The following is an 18,667-nucleotide window of genomic DNA, read 5'->3' as shown; positions in this document are numbered from 1 at the left end:
ATTAATAGTGTACACATGTCTACAAGTATAATATCACGAGCCTGACAGAAAGAAGTGATGAGATTATGAGAAAGTCCAGCAATAGACTTGTTTCCGTATATCTATATGAATGCTGAGTTTGAAATGCAATGAATGACAGAAGCAATAGGGTGGAAAAGGATGGGAAAGTCCACTTGATTTAGACCCACCCGGTCTAAAAATAACAAGTTCTTAAAATTCTATTCTCTATGTATATACCACCTCACCTTCTACTTTTCTGAATACCTACTAATTTTCATTGGGTACTTTGACCTTTCTGCTAAAAATAACCGATTCTTTGGAAATAGCTTTGTGGGATTCCCACACACACTAAATTTTGCTGTAAATAGTGAAAATTCTGATTAGAGGTCCGAAATTCTTCACTCGTTCAATAGAGTAAACGGTAGAAATTCTCAAGTGACATGAAATACTGCAAAAGTCCGTTACGTAAAGGTTACTTCGTAATTTCGAAGTCACCAAAGGTTAAAATATATTATAGAGACTCGATTGTGGTTATTTATATCCTTCTGCAAATAAACCAGAAATAGACTACAACCATGAGAGTTACTGTGATTAAGCTACGTACGCTGAATCGTGAAGTTACGCTGAACCTACCGAAGTAATTTCTCTTCATGACTTATTCCTGAATTATATTTTTAGGATTCTGAATTTCTTGAATTACAGTAAATTCTTTAGTATGAACCAATACGGATATCTGGAAGGTAGAGGGACCGAGGAAGCTATGAAAACTTTACTTTCCAAAGTGAATAGCAGTCTCAATGTAGGGTTGAAATGCTCCGCAATTTTCCTGGACATTTCCAAAGCCTATGACTCCATAGAACATGAGTTGCTTTTAGAGAAGTTAAAAAATAGCGATAAGGGGAGTGACAAGGGAATGGTTTGCAACTTACTTACGAAATAGATATCAACAAGTAAGGGCGGTAGATAATAAAATGAGCGATTCAGGCTTAGTGAAGTATGGCATACCCCAAGGGTCAGTTTCGTTTAGTTTCAGTTTCAGTTTTACTCTTCCTAATCTACGTGAACGACTTATGTAATGGAAATCTTTCGGGGGAAATCGTATCCTTCGCAAACGACACTGCAATTTCCTATAATGGCCAAGATAAATTGGCAATTCATGGTAGAATGCAAGAAGACATGAAGTGTATTCACTGGTGGTTTTGTAAAAATAGATTATTGCTAAACGCAGATAAGTCAAATTTAGTTCAGTTTCAGCGCAGAAACAACAGATTAAATAATACCTTACCAACACTAAAATACCATAGGTTCAGTTGTGAGGATAACTTGCTTTATTGCCTTTGTGAAATACCTAATAAAGGAAACAGATTGTGTCAAGTACCTTGGTTTACTAATAGATAGTAGGCTTTCTTGGTATGAGTATATTATTCACAAAATTAAAATTGAAATTAGAAATGTTAATTTCCATAAGAAACTTTTACTTTTTGAAGAATATATGTCCAAAATACTTTCTAGTCCATTTATATCACACTTTAGTAGAATCGAGGATGAATTATGGACTTATTTGTTATGGAAGTGCATACTACATCACAAATTTAAAGTCAATTATTGTAGCACAAAAGCATTTTATAAGATTAATCTGTGGCAGGTGAAGGACCGAGCACTCACTACCTCTTCTCAGGTCCCTTAATATACTAACAGTCAGACATTCTTTCTTGTTTAAAGCAGTTCTAGATACATTCAAAAATAAAAATCAATTGATAACACAGCCTCATATCTCATATCATAATGTTCGATACAGAAACAGAATTCAAATTGATGGTATTCAATTATTTCTATAATCTAAGGTCGATATTTACCTGTTTGTATCTAATTTGATATTGTTATCATATGCTTGAAAACGTGAATTCTATATGTAATTTTGTGTAATTATTGTGTCATAGCACTTTTAATTTACATGACTTTTTCTGTTAGGTGAATAATAATAATGATCACTCAGAGTGTGCTGCCCGCACAAATACCTGTTTAATTGCTTTATGATTTTATATTTTTTATGTTCAATACTTTTTCTCTAGTAATTCTTTTTCAAAATTTTACAGTTTTTAAATTTATGTGTACCTAATATACAAGTATGACTATATTTTCATTTGATTTTTACTTATTTAATTTCATTTTTTTTTCTATTGTGAATAAAAGTATGAAGAAGGGCCCCACACAGGATTACCTTGGGGGTTTCATTTAGACTTTGATATACAATGTATTGTGCATGCGAAGGTGTTTGCTAAACCAGTTAGGAGTGTTTTTTCTGAAATATTTTGTACAATGTTTATTGATTGGTCGAATGAATATTATTATATTATTATATTATTATTTTGGAGCGATAGAATTTGACAACATGAATATGAATTTACGAAGGAATCACCTTATATATAATAGAATTTAGAAGAAATAATATTCTTTATTCATTCATTTATACAATAAGTAAATTATTAAAATGATAAGGAGAGGAAAAATAATTAAGGTAACCTTGTGCTATTCCTCTCCAAAATTTAGATACGGTAACCCATAGTCCGAAATAGGTTAAGTCTTGGTCAATTCACAAAATTTTCAGTCCTCAAGTATTTTCACAAAGTAGATTTTCAAATTTAGGGTGCTTCAAAACTAAACATAGGAGAAATATTTCACATTATTATAACTAGAATATGAATATGAAGTAGAATATGAATGAATATATACTCCCAGGTACCGTATAGCCTTTATTGACGAATTTAAAGTCTCTTTTGTTTATGATTCCAACGTAGAAAGTTATTTATAAAAATGTGGCAACTTTAAATTTACAGTACCTATTTTGTCCATGTTAAGAATTTATCTTGTCTAATCAATATTTTTAATAGGTGAATTGATGGGTTTGAAAACCTTAGAGAAACAGTTTTTTTCACGCACAAACTTGTAGTTTATATTTAGATTGCTGAATATATAAACAAGTACCTACCTCAATAATCTTGTAACATTCTGAGAAGAATGAACCTTCTAGCCATCCATATATAATTTAATTATATCAATTAAGTATACCTTATTACTTGATGAATATAGTTACTCAATTAATGGGTGAATATATAGTAGCTGCCACTCACTGGACGTGTACTATTCATCACATATAGTGCACACTACTGTAGCACACCGCATTATGATAATAATTCATGTATGGCAGGAACTCAGCACTTCGTGTATTTCAGGTCTTCTGACTTTCATGGCTCATGATTGAGACATAATCGAACAATAGTTATCGTCTAGGTACCTGGTTCTGAAAATATTTTCTATGATCATTTAAATTAAAAAAAAATACATGATTCCATAATAAATTTTCTACTGTTGATTAATTATTACCGGTAGTTGTCTGTAAGGTAATGGCTTCAATTAGGACTGCGCCAAAGGCTAAAAAATCTCTTTACTGTTGATATTTTTTGAATTCGATTTCTATTACACTAGCAAGTTATGAAAATAAATTAGTTTTCTCAGAAATAATTTTTTCCGATCATTACTTTTTGAGATAGAGATATAAACGCCAAAAGTTTAAATTTTTGGGGCACATAATTTCAAATTAGGTGAGAGATATAAATTCATAGGAATTTTGAGGATAAATTGTCCATGGTATTTTTGATCGAATAAAACAGAAATTTCTTGAAAATAGCTATTTTTGAGAAAGTAGTAAATCCATTCACAAAAAATGACCAAAAATTACTCAAATAAAAGTCATTTTTTGTTAATGGAATAACTTTTTTTAAATTGATATATTCAGGAAATTTCTATTTTATTCAATCAACATGGAGAATTTATCCTCAAAATTTCATGAATTCAACTTTTACCTAATTTGAAATTATGTGTCCCACAAATTTAAACTTTAGGTGATCATATCTCAAAAAGTAATAATTAGTGGGAAATTTTTTTCCAGAAAAAAACATTTTTATTTTGATAGTTTGATAGAATACAAATCGAAAACAGAAGTGTTTTAGCCTGTCGCACAGGCTTCACTTAGATTTGATATGACACTGTTTTTGCGGAGATATAAGCCTGTATAGTCCAGGCGCTGGCTTACATTGAGCATACATGAGAGAGGCAGAGAATTTGACTTCGGATTATTGTTAGGGGGTCTTTAGTGTATATATGAAACTCGATGTCGTCACGTCCCAGGGTGAGGATTGGGGGAGGGGGGTAAGTTGTAAAAAACGCGCGCTTATAAAATCGCCTGTTCTGCAGTTACTATTCATAGTACAGCTTTGAATGTTTTCTCAATATTATGTACACATAACTGGCTTTCAATATGGTCCTTTACATTTTTGCGATAAACCGCATAGTTTTTCAGTAAAAAAATAAAATATGTTGAAAAATCCATTTTTTTATTATGGACTTTTTGTTATTTCACGAATATTTAGGTCGTTAGCCGACTTAGAGGTAAAAGCTCTCAATAAACGTTATAGGCAGTTTCTTCCTAAATCCAATGATATATATAGTTCGGGGGTTACGATCATAGATGCGGTGGTGGGAGGGGGATAAGTAGCACTGTTACACTGCGGCGCGGTCCTCCCCCATGATTAATGAGCGTAGTGACCTGTCTATCGCATCGCTCCTACTAGTCTATGCATTCAAATTATGTATTTCAGGAACGCTATCTTATGTATTTTCAGTCGCTGAACACGATTTTTCAACTCTCAAGCCTCAATAATTTATAATTCTCATCATAATACACAAATTATGGTCAAAATTACAAACTTCATCTCATTATCATTATTTATGTGTTTCTCAGTCAATCAAAAACTTTTATTTCATAAAGAGAGAATATTTATTTGATTTAGTACAATGATCACTTTGGAATTGCGAAAGTCAAGTGATGGAGTAAGTTAAACATATAATATACGTCTCATAATTGATATATAATCTATGTAAATTCACATAAATTATAGATATGATTATTTAAAAAAGAGAACTTGATGAATTTTAATTGTAGTAAGGCTAAAACCGCTATGTTACTGATTTTTCATTGTTTCATAGCGATTTTATGGCCTATTCATCGATAAATTGAATGTATACTGAAAGTAAATCATTTACATATAATATACGTCTCATAATTGACATATGATTTATGTAAATTCACGTGAATTATAATATATATGCTTATTCTAAAAGAGAACTTGATGAATTGCAATTGTAGTAAGGCTAAAACCGTTGTGTTAATGATTTTTCATTGTTTCATAGCGATTTTATGGCCTATTCGTCAATAAATTGAATGTTTACTGAAAGTAAATGATTTACATGGATTATACTTCCAGAATTGACCTATTATTTATGTATATTTACATACATATACATTCAAGTATTCAAAAAAGAACTTGATGAATTCTAGTTATAGTTGAGCAAAAAGAATTGGGCTACTGATTTTTGTTTTATTAAAAGTGATTTCATGGCCTATTTCTCAATAAATTGAATGTATACTGAAAGTAAATCATTTACATATAATATACGTCTTATAATTGACATATATTTTATGTAAATTCACGTGAATTATATATATGTTTATTTAAAAAAGAGAACTTGATGAATTTCAATTGTAGTAAGGCTAAAACCGTTGTGTTACGGTAATGATTTTTCATTGTTTCATAGCGATTTTATGGCCTTTTCGTCAATAAATTGAATGTATACTGAAAGTAAATGATTTACAAGGATTATACTTTCCAGAATTGACCTATTATTTATGTATATTTACGTACAATATACATTCAAGTATTCAAAAAAGAACTTGATGAATTCTAGTTATAGTTGAGCAAAAAAATTGGGCTACTGATTCTTGTTTGATTAAAATAAGTGATTTCATAGCCTATTTCTTAATAAATTGAATGTATACTGAAAGTATATCATTTACATATTATAAACGTCTCATAATTGACATATAATTTATGTAAATTTACATAAATTATAGATACGGTTATTTAAAAATAAGTTGTTGATGAATTTTAATTGTAGTGAGGCTAAAACCGCTATGTTTCTGATTTTTCATTGTTTCATAGCGATTTTATGGCCTATTCGTGTATAAATTGAATGTATACTGGAAGTAAACCATTTACATATAATATACGTTCATAATTGACATATGATTGATGTAAATTCACGTGAATTATTCATATGTTTATTTAAAAAAGAGAACTTGATGAATTTTAATTGTAGTAAGGCTAAAACCGCTATGTTACTGATTTTTCATTGTTTCATAGCGATTTTATGGCCTATTCGTCAATAAATTGAATGTATACGGTACTGAAAGTAAATGATTTACAAGGATTATACTTTCCAGAATTGACCTATTATTCTTGTATATTTACATAGAATATATGAGTACATTCAATATTCAAAAAAGAACTTGATGAATTCTAGTTATAGTTGAGCAAAAAGAATTGGACTACTGATATTTGTTCGATTAAAAGTGATTTCATGGCCTATTTCTCAATAAATTGAATGTATACAGAAAGTAAATCATTTACATATAATAAATGTCTCACAATTGACATATAATTTATGTGAATTATAGATACGGTTATTTATAATGAAATTCTTGATGAATTTTAATTGTACTGAGGCTAAAGCCGCTATGTTACTGATTTGTCATTGTTTCATAGCGATTTTATGGCCTATTTGTCAATAAATTGTATGTATACTGAAAGTGAATCTGAAAGTGAAAATGAATGACAAATCCTTAAAATTCTATTTTCAGTAACTTGCATTCAATTTCCGACATGTGTTTCAACCTCTATTGACTGTCTACCACCCTATCTTCTTCCTACCTGAATTGCCATTATTTTTAGTCTATTGATCTTTCTGCTGAAACTAAACAATTCCTTGAAAATTCCCGTCTGCTTCCTATACAAACTACATTTTGTATGTTGAAGTCTAGAGTAAACTTTGTTGTTGAGAGGTCCGAAATTCGTTAAATAGAGGTAAATAAGCAGCTAAAACTCTAAAATGTCATGGGACCAAGTAAAAATTCGTTGTGTAGAGGTAACTGCAGGTTCGTTATAGAGAGGTTCGACTGTATAGTCTATGTTCTATGTTCATATTCTAAGTTCATAGTTCTATGAGTCAGTTTACACTTTGTGTAGATTCAAAGAACAAAGAATGGAAGACAGTTGTAGAAAAGATAGTTGGAAAAGGTGGAAGAGTGAGTGAGAGGTTGTAGGCAGCGCGAGAGCAAGATGAGTGAGAGAGAAGACCAAGAAAGGAATTGCTTGGACAATGAACTTTGCCAGATGGTCCTTGCTGAAGTGACTTTTTCTATAGCTGTTGACAAGTTGGAGAGAAATACATAGGCTACAAGAAATACATTCTTCTAACACTCTGCACTGCTATAGCCTACACAAACTCTTCTTCCTGACTTTTTGTCTTGCCCAGCTACCATAGAACTTTATTATTATAACTTGAACGACCCAATATTATACTCCAATCCATTTATTACTATAGTCTGAACTTGAAGTTTCTTCATAGAGTCAGAACTTGGATACATCTACAATTGAAAAATTCACGTAAATTTTTATTGATGTTGATTTATGATGGTCAACAGTTGACCATTTATCAATGGTCATATCTTATATGACCATATTTATCAATGATCTTATCAATGACATATCTACGAGAGTATGAAACATTACAATTTCGACTATTGTACTTTGTTCCTTCAATCGAATCAAATTAGCCCACAATAACATCTCAATGAAACTTAAATTAAAAATTCAATGTTTCTTTGCACAAGTGAAAGAAAGCATCATTATCATCATTGTAATCAATTCTCACTCATTTCTCCTCTCTATTCACTTCTCCCTCTTACATTTCTCTTATTCTCTCTTCCACCTACTCCTTCATTATCAATTATTGCACTTTTCACATATTATTTCTTTTTCTTCATCTTCATCAGAACCGGTACTTGCTCAGTTCCCCTCACTGCCACTTTTTGTTTAATTCTCTCATTTCTCTTCCTCCTCTCTCCTACTCCTAAATTTTCCCGTGATACAATAGGCTACCCATCAGCTCCAAATTTAAAATAAATAATTTCATTTGAATAATCTGTTGTTCACTCTCAATTCTACCTATAGTATAGCGATCGATAAGTATGATAAGTTTAAAATAAAAATCCACCAATGCTCAATTCGAATTATGTCTATGGAAATTCTAATTAAGCACAATGGATTTATTGGAAACTTTATTCTTCTCATTCTCTTCCATACCTGTTGCCTCAGATACACGAGTCATTCACATTGATCAATTGCATTCATTGCATGAATTGCATTCATCACATTGATGCGTGGATGCATTTGATTCAATGATAGTCGGTTCAGAGGCGTCAAGTCGACTTCGTGTCAACATTTATGAGCTGTTGGACTACTTTAACATTGAATCAAATGCATCTACTTGACCAAATCGACTTGACTCGTGTATGTGAGCCCTTATGGGAAAGTCACATTAAGCTAAATTCACTCGCTGCGAGTATCAGAAGTTGCGACTACCATAGGATTTTTCTATAAAAATCTCAATATCGATATGAAAAACTATAAAAAATCAATTTTTAAATTTTCCAAGTCGCAGTGGTATTCGCAAACTGGTGATACTCGCAGCGAGTGACTGTTTCTTTTCTTGCAGAATTTTTCCCAACTAAAATAAAATTCACCTGAGAGAACATTCTCATCTTGGCAAAAGATTTGCGGAAAATAGCCTGGCGTGTAATTATTTCATGAACTGATTTTTTACAAAACGTTATTTCAAATATTGACATCAAAGAAAATTTCGTTTATTTTAGGTATGAGAGTAGTATTAGGTATAATCACGAATATTTTAGAAAACTTCAAAATTACTTATACAATACTATTCATAATTAGTTAATTAATATTACTTAAATGGCAGAGTACAGTATTAATTTAAATGTTATTATTACTTTCCTTACCTATGGTAATAGTGCCCTATTACCATAGGTAAGGAAAGTATTGCTTTCCGAAAAAAATTAAGGTATCCCTATTTCTAAATTTCTATACGTTTCGAGGTCCCCTGAGTCAAAAAAGTGGTTTTTGGGTATTGGTCTGTGTGTGTGGTGTGTGTGTGTGTGTGTGTGTGGTGTGTGTGTGTGTGTGGTGTGTGTGTGTGTGTGTGTTGTGTGTGTGTGTGTGTTGTGTGTGTGTGTGTGTGTGGTGTGTGTGTGTGTGTGTGTGTGTGTGTGTGTGTGTGTGTGTGTGTGTGTGTGTGTGGTGTGTGTGGTGTGTGTGTGTGTGGTGTGTGTGTGTGTGTGTGTGTGTGTGTGTGTATGAGTGTATGTGCATCTGTGTACACGATATCTCATCTCCCAATTAACGGAATGACTTGAAATTTAGAACTATATTACTATATTTGGAACTATATAGATACTATTTGTATCTATATACTTGTATGTTAATAATAGAGGTACAAAATTGAACTGTATGTCGAATTGTCCTATTTGTAATATTCGTGAGAGAGAAGATATAGAACATTTCTTAGTATGCTGTCCAATGTATAACTCTATTCGTTCCTACTTTCTTGGCGAATTCATCCAAAATGTTGTGTCAGATGCCGACAAAGTAATGGTACTTCTATCAAATTTGAGTGGGAGGAAAATAAATAGAGTATTCCTTTATCTAGTAAAAGCAATTGATATTCGCTTCTTGATTTGTAGTGTTGATACTTGAGTACGTGATTTCACAAGTGGGATTTCCTGTAACTCATATAAAATATGTGTGATGAATGCTATTGCATGCCCCAAGTAAAATAATCACATTTTGTTTTGGCTTGAAAAATTGAATGTCCATCCAAGTTTAGTGTAGTCTTATTGTATAAATCAAGTAATTCGTTCTAACTTAACTACCATCATTATGCTCATTAGAATGCCTGTAAGTTTATTCAATAGCTTGAAATCTTGTAGTTAAAATTATTAAGTAATGTACCTGTCCTAAAGTACCTGTACCAATCCAAAGTAGTACTATAATGTAATGTTAATGTTCCTGTAAATTTTGGTAATATGCTATGAAGTATTGTTTGATCTATAATTGTTATATTGCTGTGTTGTTCAAGTATTTATTCAAATTATAATTATTCCATTGATGTCTTGATTCAATATTTCATGTTATAAATTACCCAATCGCCATTTTCCTAACTCTCAGGTAGTAGTTTGAGGGGGTGAAGGTCTTTTTTTGAAGAAGACAACGATTTCTGGTCATTCGTTCGTCTTCACTGTTCACTCGTCTCTCCACAAAGCTTAGAATAGCATCGTGCTGATTTCTAGTTTGACTCCAGAAATTTATTGTAATAAGTGGTAGATAGGTTTCGATAGATAGACTTAGTGATAATTTTTTGAGTAAGAAATAGATTAGATAAATAGATAGGCTTCGTAATAGGTTTTTAAGTTTTGAAATAGGTTAGATAAACAGATAGGTTTAGTTATAGATTTTTGAGTTTAGTATTAGGTGACAGATAGGTTATATAGATATATAGGATAAATAAATAGGGGATTAATTAATAGGGAGTAGCTTAGGTAGTTCATATTATCGAGTTTCTGGCAGTAACGATAGCTGTTGACTGTTGTGTTTCTGCGGTGTCTGCGTCTGTTCAGGTGAGTGAGAATTACAATCATAATTGCATGTCTTGTTATTATAATGAATTCATTTATTTGATTAAATTAAGAAGAAACGGATTGTACAATTTTCATGTATTCAGATCCTGAAAGATTTAAAACTCGAAAATTTACGTAAGAATTTCTATTATCAAGCTATTTCTATCAACAAAAACTATATTAGAAAAAAGGCTCCTAATCAGATTGCGAATCAGTCTTGAATCTCAATATATTTTTTTTGAGTACCGTTCGGCAACTAAGGATCGGCCCAAAAGGTTTAGCAGATTTCTCCAGAAACACTCTATCCATTGAACTAATGTTGAATTGTGACATAGTAGGCTAATAATTCTATTTCCGAAAAATAGGCTAGCCTATCTCATTGTCATTCTATCTTTGAATGCCTTTTCATTATAAAGATATAAATTGTTTGTTAATTGAAGGATAGAATCTCCTTTACAATTATTTTCAACGAATTATGTTTAATACAGTTACCTATTGCATGTATTACATTTTCAACATCTAGTTTATTCTCGTGAAATTTTTTAATTGTCAAGTAACAGTGCAGCAATAATAAAAAAAATCATTTTTTGAATAACCGAATAAAACCGCTATCTTGAAATTAAGGATAGGATCTCTTTTACAATATATTATTATTCGCAATGAATGATGTTCGATACCGTTGCATATTTTAGTTTCAACAGCTGATTGGTTTTAGTGGAACTTTCAAATTGTCCACATTGAAAACACCAGTAGAGCAATAATAATCATTAGCCTATTTGATAACCGTAACCAATGTTTCTGTTCTTTTGTCAAAGATCACTCCACATAGACCTTTGATGATTCTCATTTAAATTCATATGTTAACTTAATATTACAAATCAAAGAGTTTTATAGAGGCTTCATGCAGGTTTAAAAATGATAATTTCATATCCAGTCTGATGTTTTGAAAATGTATTTTTCAAAATCCCTCTGCGGATAATCAATTATTTTTCTTTTTACAATTCAAGAGAAAAATGGCCTCTCTATCTTGAATAGTTTACGAGATACTTCTTTAAACAGAATTTGATAGAATTTGTAAACAAATTGAATAACAAAATAACATTCACTAATCACCTAAAACTGTAAAATAATGATCAACTTTGAAAACTCTGATATACTTCAATTTTGAATGGTATACCATGTCATGTCAACAGATCAGATATTTTGATAAAATTGATTGAAATTTCTAATTGATTAAGGCCCGCTGCAAAGTAGACCCACGCTAATTCACGAAAAGCAACCCACGCCGTGGGATGTTTTGTAAACCATTGTTATAGGATTATTCATAATCAATCAGCTGACAAGTGGATTATTCATTGCATGTATTATCACATGTCTGGAGAAGCCTAGCAGTGGTTTACAAAACATCCCACGGCGTGGTTGCTTTTCGTGGATTAGCGTGGGTGTACTTTTCGGCGGGCCTAAGAGCCACCCAGCAGCTGAGTGCATCTGCTGAAAAAATGAATGAAGTGTGAAGTAAGTCTTTTGAACCTTCTGAATAGTAATTTCTGTAATCTAAAATCCTTATCCATGACAATTTTTTTCTTGTAGGTGGTTTTCTTACAAAGGATAGGGGGAGGGAATGTGGAGGACGCGGTTCGGAGAGCACTAGTCCGACTGGTTACTAATGAAGTGGCCACAAACTTCAGCTGGGAAGGCAGGAAAGGGAAGAGGGCCTTAAACAGCCTTCTGATTATTAAAACCCTGGAGAGTAAGTGTGCTTAGTGTTTATAGTTGGCGTAACATGAGATCGGGATTAGGCTCTCCATCCAACAAATAGGCTAGCCGTGTTTTCAGATTTTGAATCCCAATCTTATGTTATGTGAACAATTATAATAGTGTGATAGCCTTTAAGTAAATAAGTAAAATCTCTGTAAGTGTTATTTTAACAAAATGTTAATAACTTAATCCTTATAGATTCTGTTAGATTGAACATAACTTATCATACACATGATGAACATATATATGTGCTTGTCAAGTCCCGTTCAATCTAATAGAATCTATAAGGATTAAGTTATTAAGTAGTTAAAAAAATTGATGTAAACGCGGCTTAAGATTCACATGGAAATGATATGCAAATCATATGTAAAGTTATTTATGGAATACAGGTCCCTACTCACTACAGGTCTGCATTTTATTGACCGAGCGAAGTGAGGTATAAGATTCAAGTCGACGGTTTGGAATTTCTCTTAATGTTTATATGTTTCGCATCTACGGCGATACGCGGTAATAGATTTTCATGAAATTTGACAGGTATGTTCGTTTTCTGATTGCGCGTCGACGTATATACAAGGTTTTTGGAAATTTTGCATTTCTAGGATAATATAAAAGAAAAAAGGAGCCTCCTGCATACGCCAATATTAGAGTAAAATCAGACTATAGAATTATTCATCATAAATCAGCTGTCCAGTGGACTATAATACTACCCATTCAAAAACATCGAATACGGTATCTTGAAAATGTATAGTCCATAAAGGTTGTAGACAGTTGCAGCCAGACCTGATAACAGCGCTCATACTCACATTCCGGGACGACACGTCACGGTACGATAGAACAAAAAGCTCTATGTTTTTTTTAGTATTTTTTCTAGACATTTTAAATTGATAAATTATTTATTAATTTTTGAAGAAAACATAACAGGTCAATGTAACTTACTGAGCGCGAGGTCTACTGTTCACAGAACTACTAGTATAAAAGGAAAAAGGAGCCTCCTTCATATTCCTCCTCCAATATTAGAGTAAAAATCAGACTATAGAATTATTCATCATAAATCAGCTGACAAGTGATTACACAGATGTGTGGAGAACCAGTCTATTGCTGAATTTCCATAAGGTCTATAGTTTCAATCAGGTACTTGTGCGTGAGGTCTACTGTTCACAGAACTACTAGTAATTTTGAATATGAATATAAATATTTTGATTTGCCAAAACAAACATGTTCACATTAACATATTCGGAACCAAAATGCAGACCTGTGGTAGCCTGTACACCATAAATTACTTTTCCTCCACCTACTATCAAAAGTCTCATTTTACACCCTGGAATCGAATACTAAAGTACTACTTTTCCTCCCATGGGACTAAAAATAATTCCCAGCGGGAAAAGTGATCACTTTTACTCCCAAGGGAGTAAAAATAAACCCATAAGATTAACATGGGAAGAAGTCCGACAACGCCGCGATTGAAGAATGAGGAATGTGGCAACACTGTCGTGGTCGGTAGAGGAAAAGTAAAAGAGCTCTATTTCGATCTTTGGAATATTTTAGCTCTAGGAAATAAGTAGCTCTATTTCGATTGTTAGGTTATGTTCAACCGTTGGTGGATATGAAAAAGTACACACCTCTAACGTCATTGGCATCTCTACGAGAGTGTTCATCTAAAGGTACGTTTTCATTTATGCGAACTTTTCCGCAGTCGACATCGGCAAGCATTGTTGACATTCATATTGTCCAAATTTCAAGTGTGCTAAAACAGCTGATTAAATAACTTTTTCATTATTTGTCTTTATAAAGAAATAAACATTTTCAATAATATCAAAATATTGCCATTTAAAAGTATAAAAAAGTATAAGCTCAACCTGCTCCATTAAAACATAATTTAACATAATCTTTTAAGTTATGTAGACAGATTGAAATCTACCCAATCTGAGATTCTCTCCCTGTCATGGTCGACGACGGCATTTACGCATAAACGAAAACCCACTTTAACAGAGACGACTGAGCGTGTCTGCACAGAAAACAAGATTGCAGGTTATGTTTTTTCTTGGTTACCTACTAAGATCTTCGAAATCCGCTACCGGTATTGTAGAAGTTATTTTCGTTTTTATAAAATGGAAAGTGAGAGTGATGAGGAGTTTGTTCTAACTCCGCCGAACATTCGACACGAAGCTGAAAATGTAACTGAAAATTTGCTTCCGGAAAAATCAAAGGAACTATACATCAAGCGATATGATTTATTCGTTGAATGGTGCAAGAAGAATTGTGGTGGAACAGTAAGAATTTCAGAAAACGTAATCCTTGTTTACCTCTCACAACAAGCACAGGTATGTAGCCCAAGTTATTTATGGACCATTTATTCAATGTTGAAAGCAACAATTATTGTGAAACACAACATAGACATCAGTAATTTTACGAAAGTGGGTGCTTTTCTGAAAAAGAAAAATGTAGGCTATCAACCTAAGAAGTCTAAAACATTCACCAAAGAGGAGGTAAATAAATTCCTGTTAAATGCTCCAGATGAACAATACTTATTGAAAAAAGTAGCCTTGATTTTTGGTATTTGTGGAGCTTGCCGAATGGGTGAATTGTGCAATATGACTGTTAGTGACATTGAGGACAAAGATTCAATTCTCATAGTTAATGTACCTGATTCTAAAACCAACAAGGGACGTGTTTTCACTGTGATCAATGGCACACAACGAGACATAGACTACTTATATTATTTCAGAAAGTATTTAAATTTAAGACCAAAGACAACAAAATCACCCCGGCTATTTTTAAGTTTTAAAAATGGGAGATGCTACAATCAAGCCATGGGGAAAATTCCCTGGGAAAAATACCCATGAGTATTGCACAATACTTACAACTTCCCAATCCTAACTTGTATACTGGACACGCTCTAAGGCGGACTTCAGCTACTTTGCTGGTTAATGCTGGAGGAACAATGACCCAGCTTAAAAGACATGGCGGATGGAAGAGTACTACTGTCGCCGAAGGCTATATTGAAGAATCAATTGGAAATAAAATAAAAACAGCAAACAGGATTTTGAACCAAACAACAAGCAACATTGATTTAAATCACACTTCATCTGGGCCTATGCCAGTGGCCACAACACACCAGCTTCAATCCAGTTCCAGCGATGTTGATGAAACTTCAACTAGGCCTATGCCAGTGGCTGCTACGCACCAGTTTCAATCCAGTTCCAGCGATGTTGATGAAACTTCAACTAGGCCTATGCCAGTGGCCACAACACACCAGTTTCAATCCAGTTCCAGCGATGTTGATGAAACTTCAACTAGGCCTATGCCAGTGGCCACAACACACCAGCTTCAATCCAGTTCCAGCGATGTTGATCACACTTCAACTAGGCCTATGCCAGTGGCTGCAACGCACCAGTTTCAATCCAGTTCTGTTCTATCAACCCTGAACACGGTCTTTCAAAATTGTGATGGGTGCACAATAACAATAAACAATTACTATCAGAAGTAGGCTTTTACACTATCAACAATCATCTCTATCAACAATCATCATCTATACTATAAACTATAAACTATCTATACGGTATATAATAGTTAATACGCGACATGGAATTTTGTGACTCATAAGGAAACTATAAACTATCAACTAGCAACTATCAACAAATTATTATCAGAGGTGAGCTAAATTTTGTTTTTAAAAAAATAGTGTGAAAGCGTGAAGATGTAGTAAAATTATTCATTGTTATAGGTATTGGTGTAGGTGGAGGAAAAATGTTGTGTGCATCACGGGACTAAAGTACTTATTCTCCCTCAGGGAAATTGTCGCCCTCGGCTACGCCATCGGGCGACAACAGTTTCCCTCAGGGAGAAAAAGTTGCACTTTAGTCCCTAGATGCACAAATAACTATTACATGATATAAGTCAGCTGTTGTCTTGGTGAACGTGATATTTTTGAGCTCAAAATTTATGTGTTTTTATACAATTATTTTGTAAATTTGAAGTTTGTTTTATGTTTTTACTGAAGTTTTATTATTAATCTATTTAAATTTAAAATTGTTTGTTTTATTCTGAATTGTATATTCAGATTGATGATTAAGGGCTGGTTTCCAAGCTCGGAATTTAGCTAAGTTCTAGACTTTAAACAGCTGGAGTAAGAAAATTGGCTTTCCGAAACGGGCCGTAGTCGTAGTCATTATCAAAGTCACATTATTAAATAAAATTTCAACAAACTAGAAAATTGAACCCAAAATACAATAAAGAGAAAATAGTGTAAAGTTTCAGCTATTTTTAATTATTTAGAAATGTTTAATTTCGTCTGAAAAAACGTTTTCAATTATAGAAATGAGAAAATAAAAACTGCGACTACGCCCCGTTTTGCAAAGCTAATTTTCTGACTCTAGCTGTTTAAAGTCTAGAACTTAGCTAAATTCCGAGCTTGGAAACCGGCCCTTAGTGTATAAATAATTGAAATGGACATAACCTACATAATATTTGGACAATTTCAGACGAAATTAGGAAATTGAAGAAGTTTTGGGCAATAGCCTGTTTTTCTTTTCCGACTCTGTATTGTTTACTCTATCCAATAAATAAATAAATTAATTAGGTAATTACTGATGATATTTTGCAGTAGCCACACAACAATTATAAAAACCTCTCCATTTTCATACATGTTAGAATGAATGTGCGCGATCCAATGAAAGCTGTGTATAGTAGTAACACATTGTAAAATTCTGTTTCAGAAGTTGTTGCTGCGTCGCATACAGACTTTACCAGCAAGCTGTTTGAAATACGGGTGAAGGAGTGGTTCCGGCAGTCTGGAACCAGAATTTATAATCTAAAAAAATCTACAAAAAATAATACGTTTCACTGAATTTATTATTTCAATATTATGTACACATAACTGGCTTTCAATATGGTCCTTTACATTTTTGCGATAAACCGCATAGTTTTTCAGTAAAAAAATAAAATATGTTGAAAAATCCATTTTTTTATTATGGACTTTTTGTTATTTCACGAATATTTAGGTCGTTAGCCGACTTAGAGGTAAAAGCTCTCAATAAACGTTATAGGCAGTTTCTTCCTAAATCCAATGATATATATAGTTCGGGGGTTACGATCATAGATGCGGTGGTGGGAGGGGGATAAGTAGCACTGTTACACTGCGGCGCGGTCCTCCCCCATGATTAATGAGCGTAGTGACCTGTCTATCGCATCGCTCCTACTAGTCTATGCATTCAAATTATGTATTTCAGGAACGCTATCTTATGTATTTTCAGTCGCTGAACACGATTTTTCAACTCTCAAGCCTCAATAATTTATAATTCTCATCATAATACACAAATTATGGTCAAAATTACAAACTTCATCTCATTATCATTATTTATGTGTTTCTCAGTCAATCAAAAACTTTTATTTCATAAAGAGAGAATATTTATTTGATTTAGTACAATGATCACTTTGGAATTGCGAAAGTCAAGTGATGGAGTAAGTTAAACAAATAATATAGGCTACCCCATATAGAGCACCGTGTGACAGGAGTAAAATATTTTCTTAATATAAATTTACAGTTGAAGCACAAATAATGTCAATTACTCACTTGTGATATGACTAAATATTTTATTACAAAGGAAATACAACTCTGAAGCTGCGTTTACACCAAAAAGGTGTTAATAACTTAATCTTTATAGATTCTATTAGATTGAACATAACTTATCATAAACATGACGAACATATGTGTTTGTCAAGTTCCATTCAATCTAATAGAATCTATAAAGATTAAGTTATATCAACTGATTTCTGTAACTTATATCTACGAATAGATAGGTACTTTTCATCTGGCTGAGATTGTCTAGGGGTGGTACTTGAATGGAAGTGGAATAGGAGATATCTTCGTTGAATCTGAAATATTTGGAGAGAATACTGTTGGAAATCTATTGAGGGGAGATCAGTATAATTAACGTGTGAGAGCAAGCAATCAAATCAATGAAATAACTACAAGAAGGACTCATGAACGGTTCAAATATGAGAGATTGTCAAAGTATATTTGAAAGAAGTCAGGAGCTATTTGTGGAGTTTTTTTTAGAATCACAATGCAAATCAATAACTACTTGAAATTTATGACTGATAATTGTAACATAGTTTAAATTATCTTAAATTGTATTCGTGCTCATAAGGAAGGACTCTGGTATTTCACATAGAAACTGTACGAGAAAAGATCCCATACTTTTTTCATTCAATCACACAAACTATGTTATGGAGTCTGTGGTATATCTAGAAAATATGAAA

General features: G+C 32.7%; 1 protein-coding gene across 2 annotated transcripts; it reads left to right on the top strand.

Moving 5' to 3' along the window:
* The first annotated feature begins 9,785 nt into the window (after positions 1–9,785).
* Positions 9,786–17,276, top strand: LOC120350847. 2 transcript variants are annotated; one of them, XM_039425784.1, is made up of 3 exons: positions 9,786–9,929; positions 12,239–12,398; positions 17,122–17,276. In XM_039425784.1, the coding sequence occupies exons 1-3, from the start codon at positions 9,912–9,914 to the stop codon at positions 17,250–17,252; spliced, it is 309 nt and encodes a 102-aa protein (XP_039281718.1). In that variant the 5' UTR covers positions 9,786–9,911; the 3' UTR covers positions 17,253–17,276. The 2 variants fall into 2 exon arrangements, 1 of the variants encoding a protein (XP_039281718.1); XR_005571053.1 differs by lacking the exon at positions 9,786–9,929 and adding an exon at positions 10,181–10,648 and having other exon boundaries at positions 17,122–17,217.
* The last annotated feature ends 1,391 nt before the right edge of the window (positions 17,277–18,667 follow it).

This window comes from Nilaparvata lugens, chromosome 4 (assembly GCF_014356525.2).
Source record: "Nilaparvata lugens isolate BPH chromosome 4, ASM1435652v1, whole genome shotgun sequence".
NCBI classification, from domain to species: Eukaryota; Metazoa; Arthropoda; class Insecta; order Hemiptera; family Delphacidae; genus Nilaparvata; species Nilaparvata lugens.
The sequence above is the reverse complement of the archived record's forward strand: the minus strand, read 5'-3'. Positions and strand labels throughout refer to the sequence as shown.

Excerpts from the sequence above, each read along its gene's own strand:
- LOC120350847 (XM_039425784.1), top strand. Across the intron at positions 12,399-17,121 it reads GATTATTAAAACCCTGGAGA|AAGTTGTTGCTGCGTCGCAT; the intron begins GTAAGTGTGCTT and ends ATTCTGTTTCAG.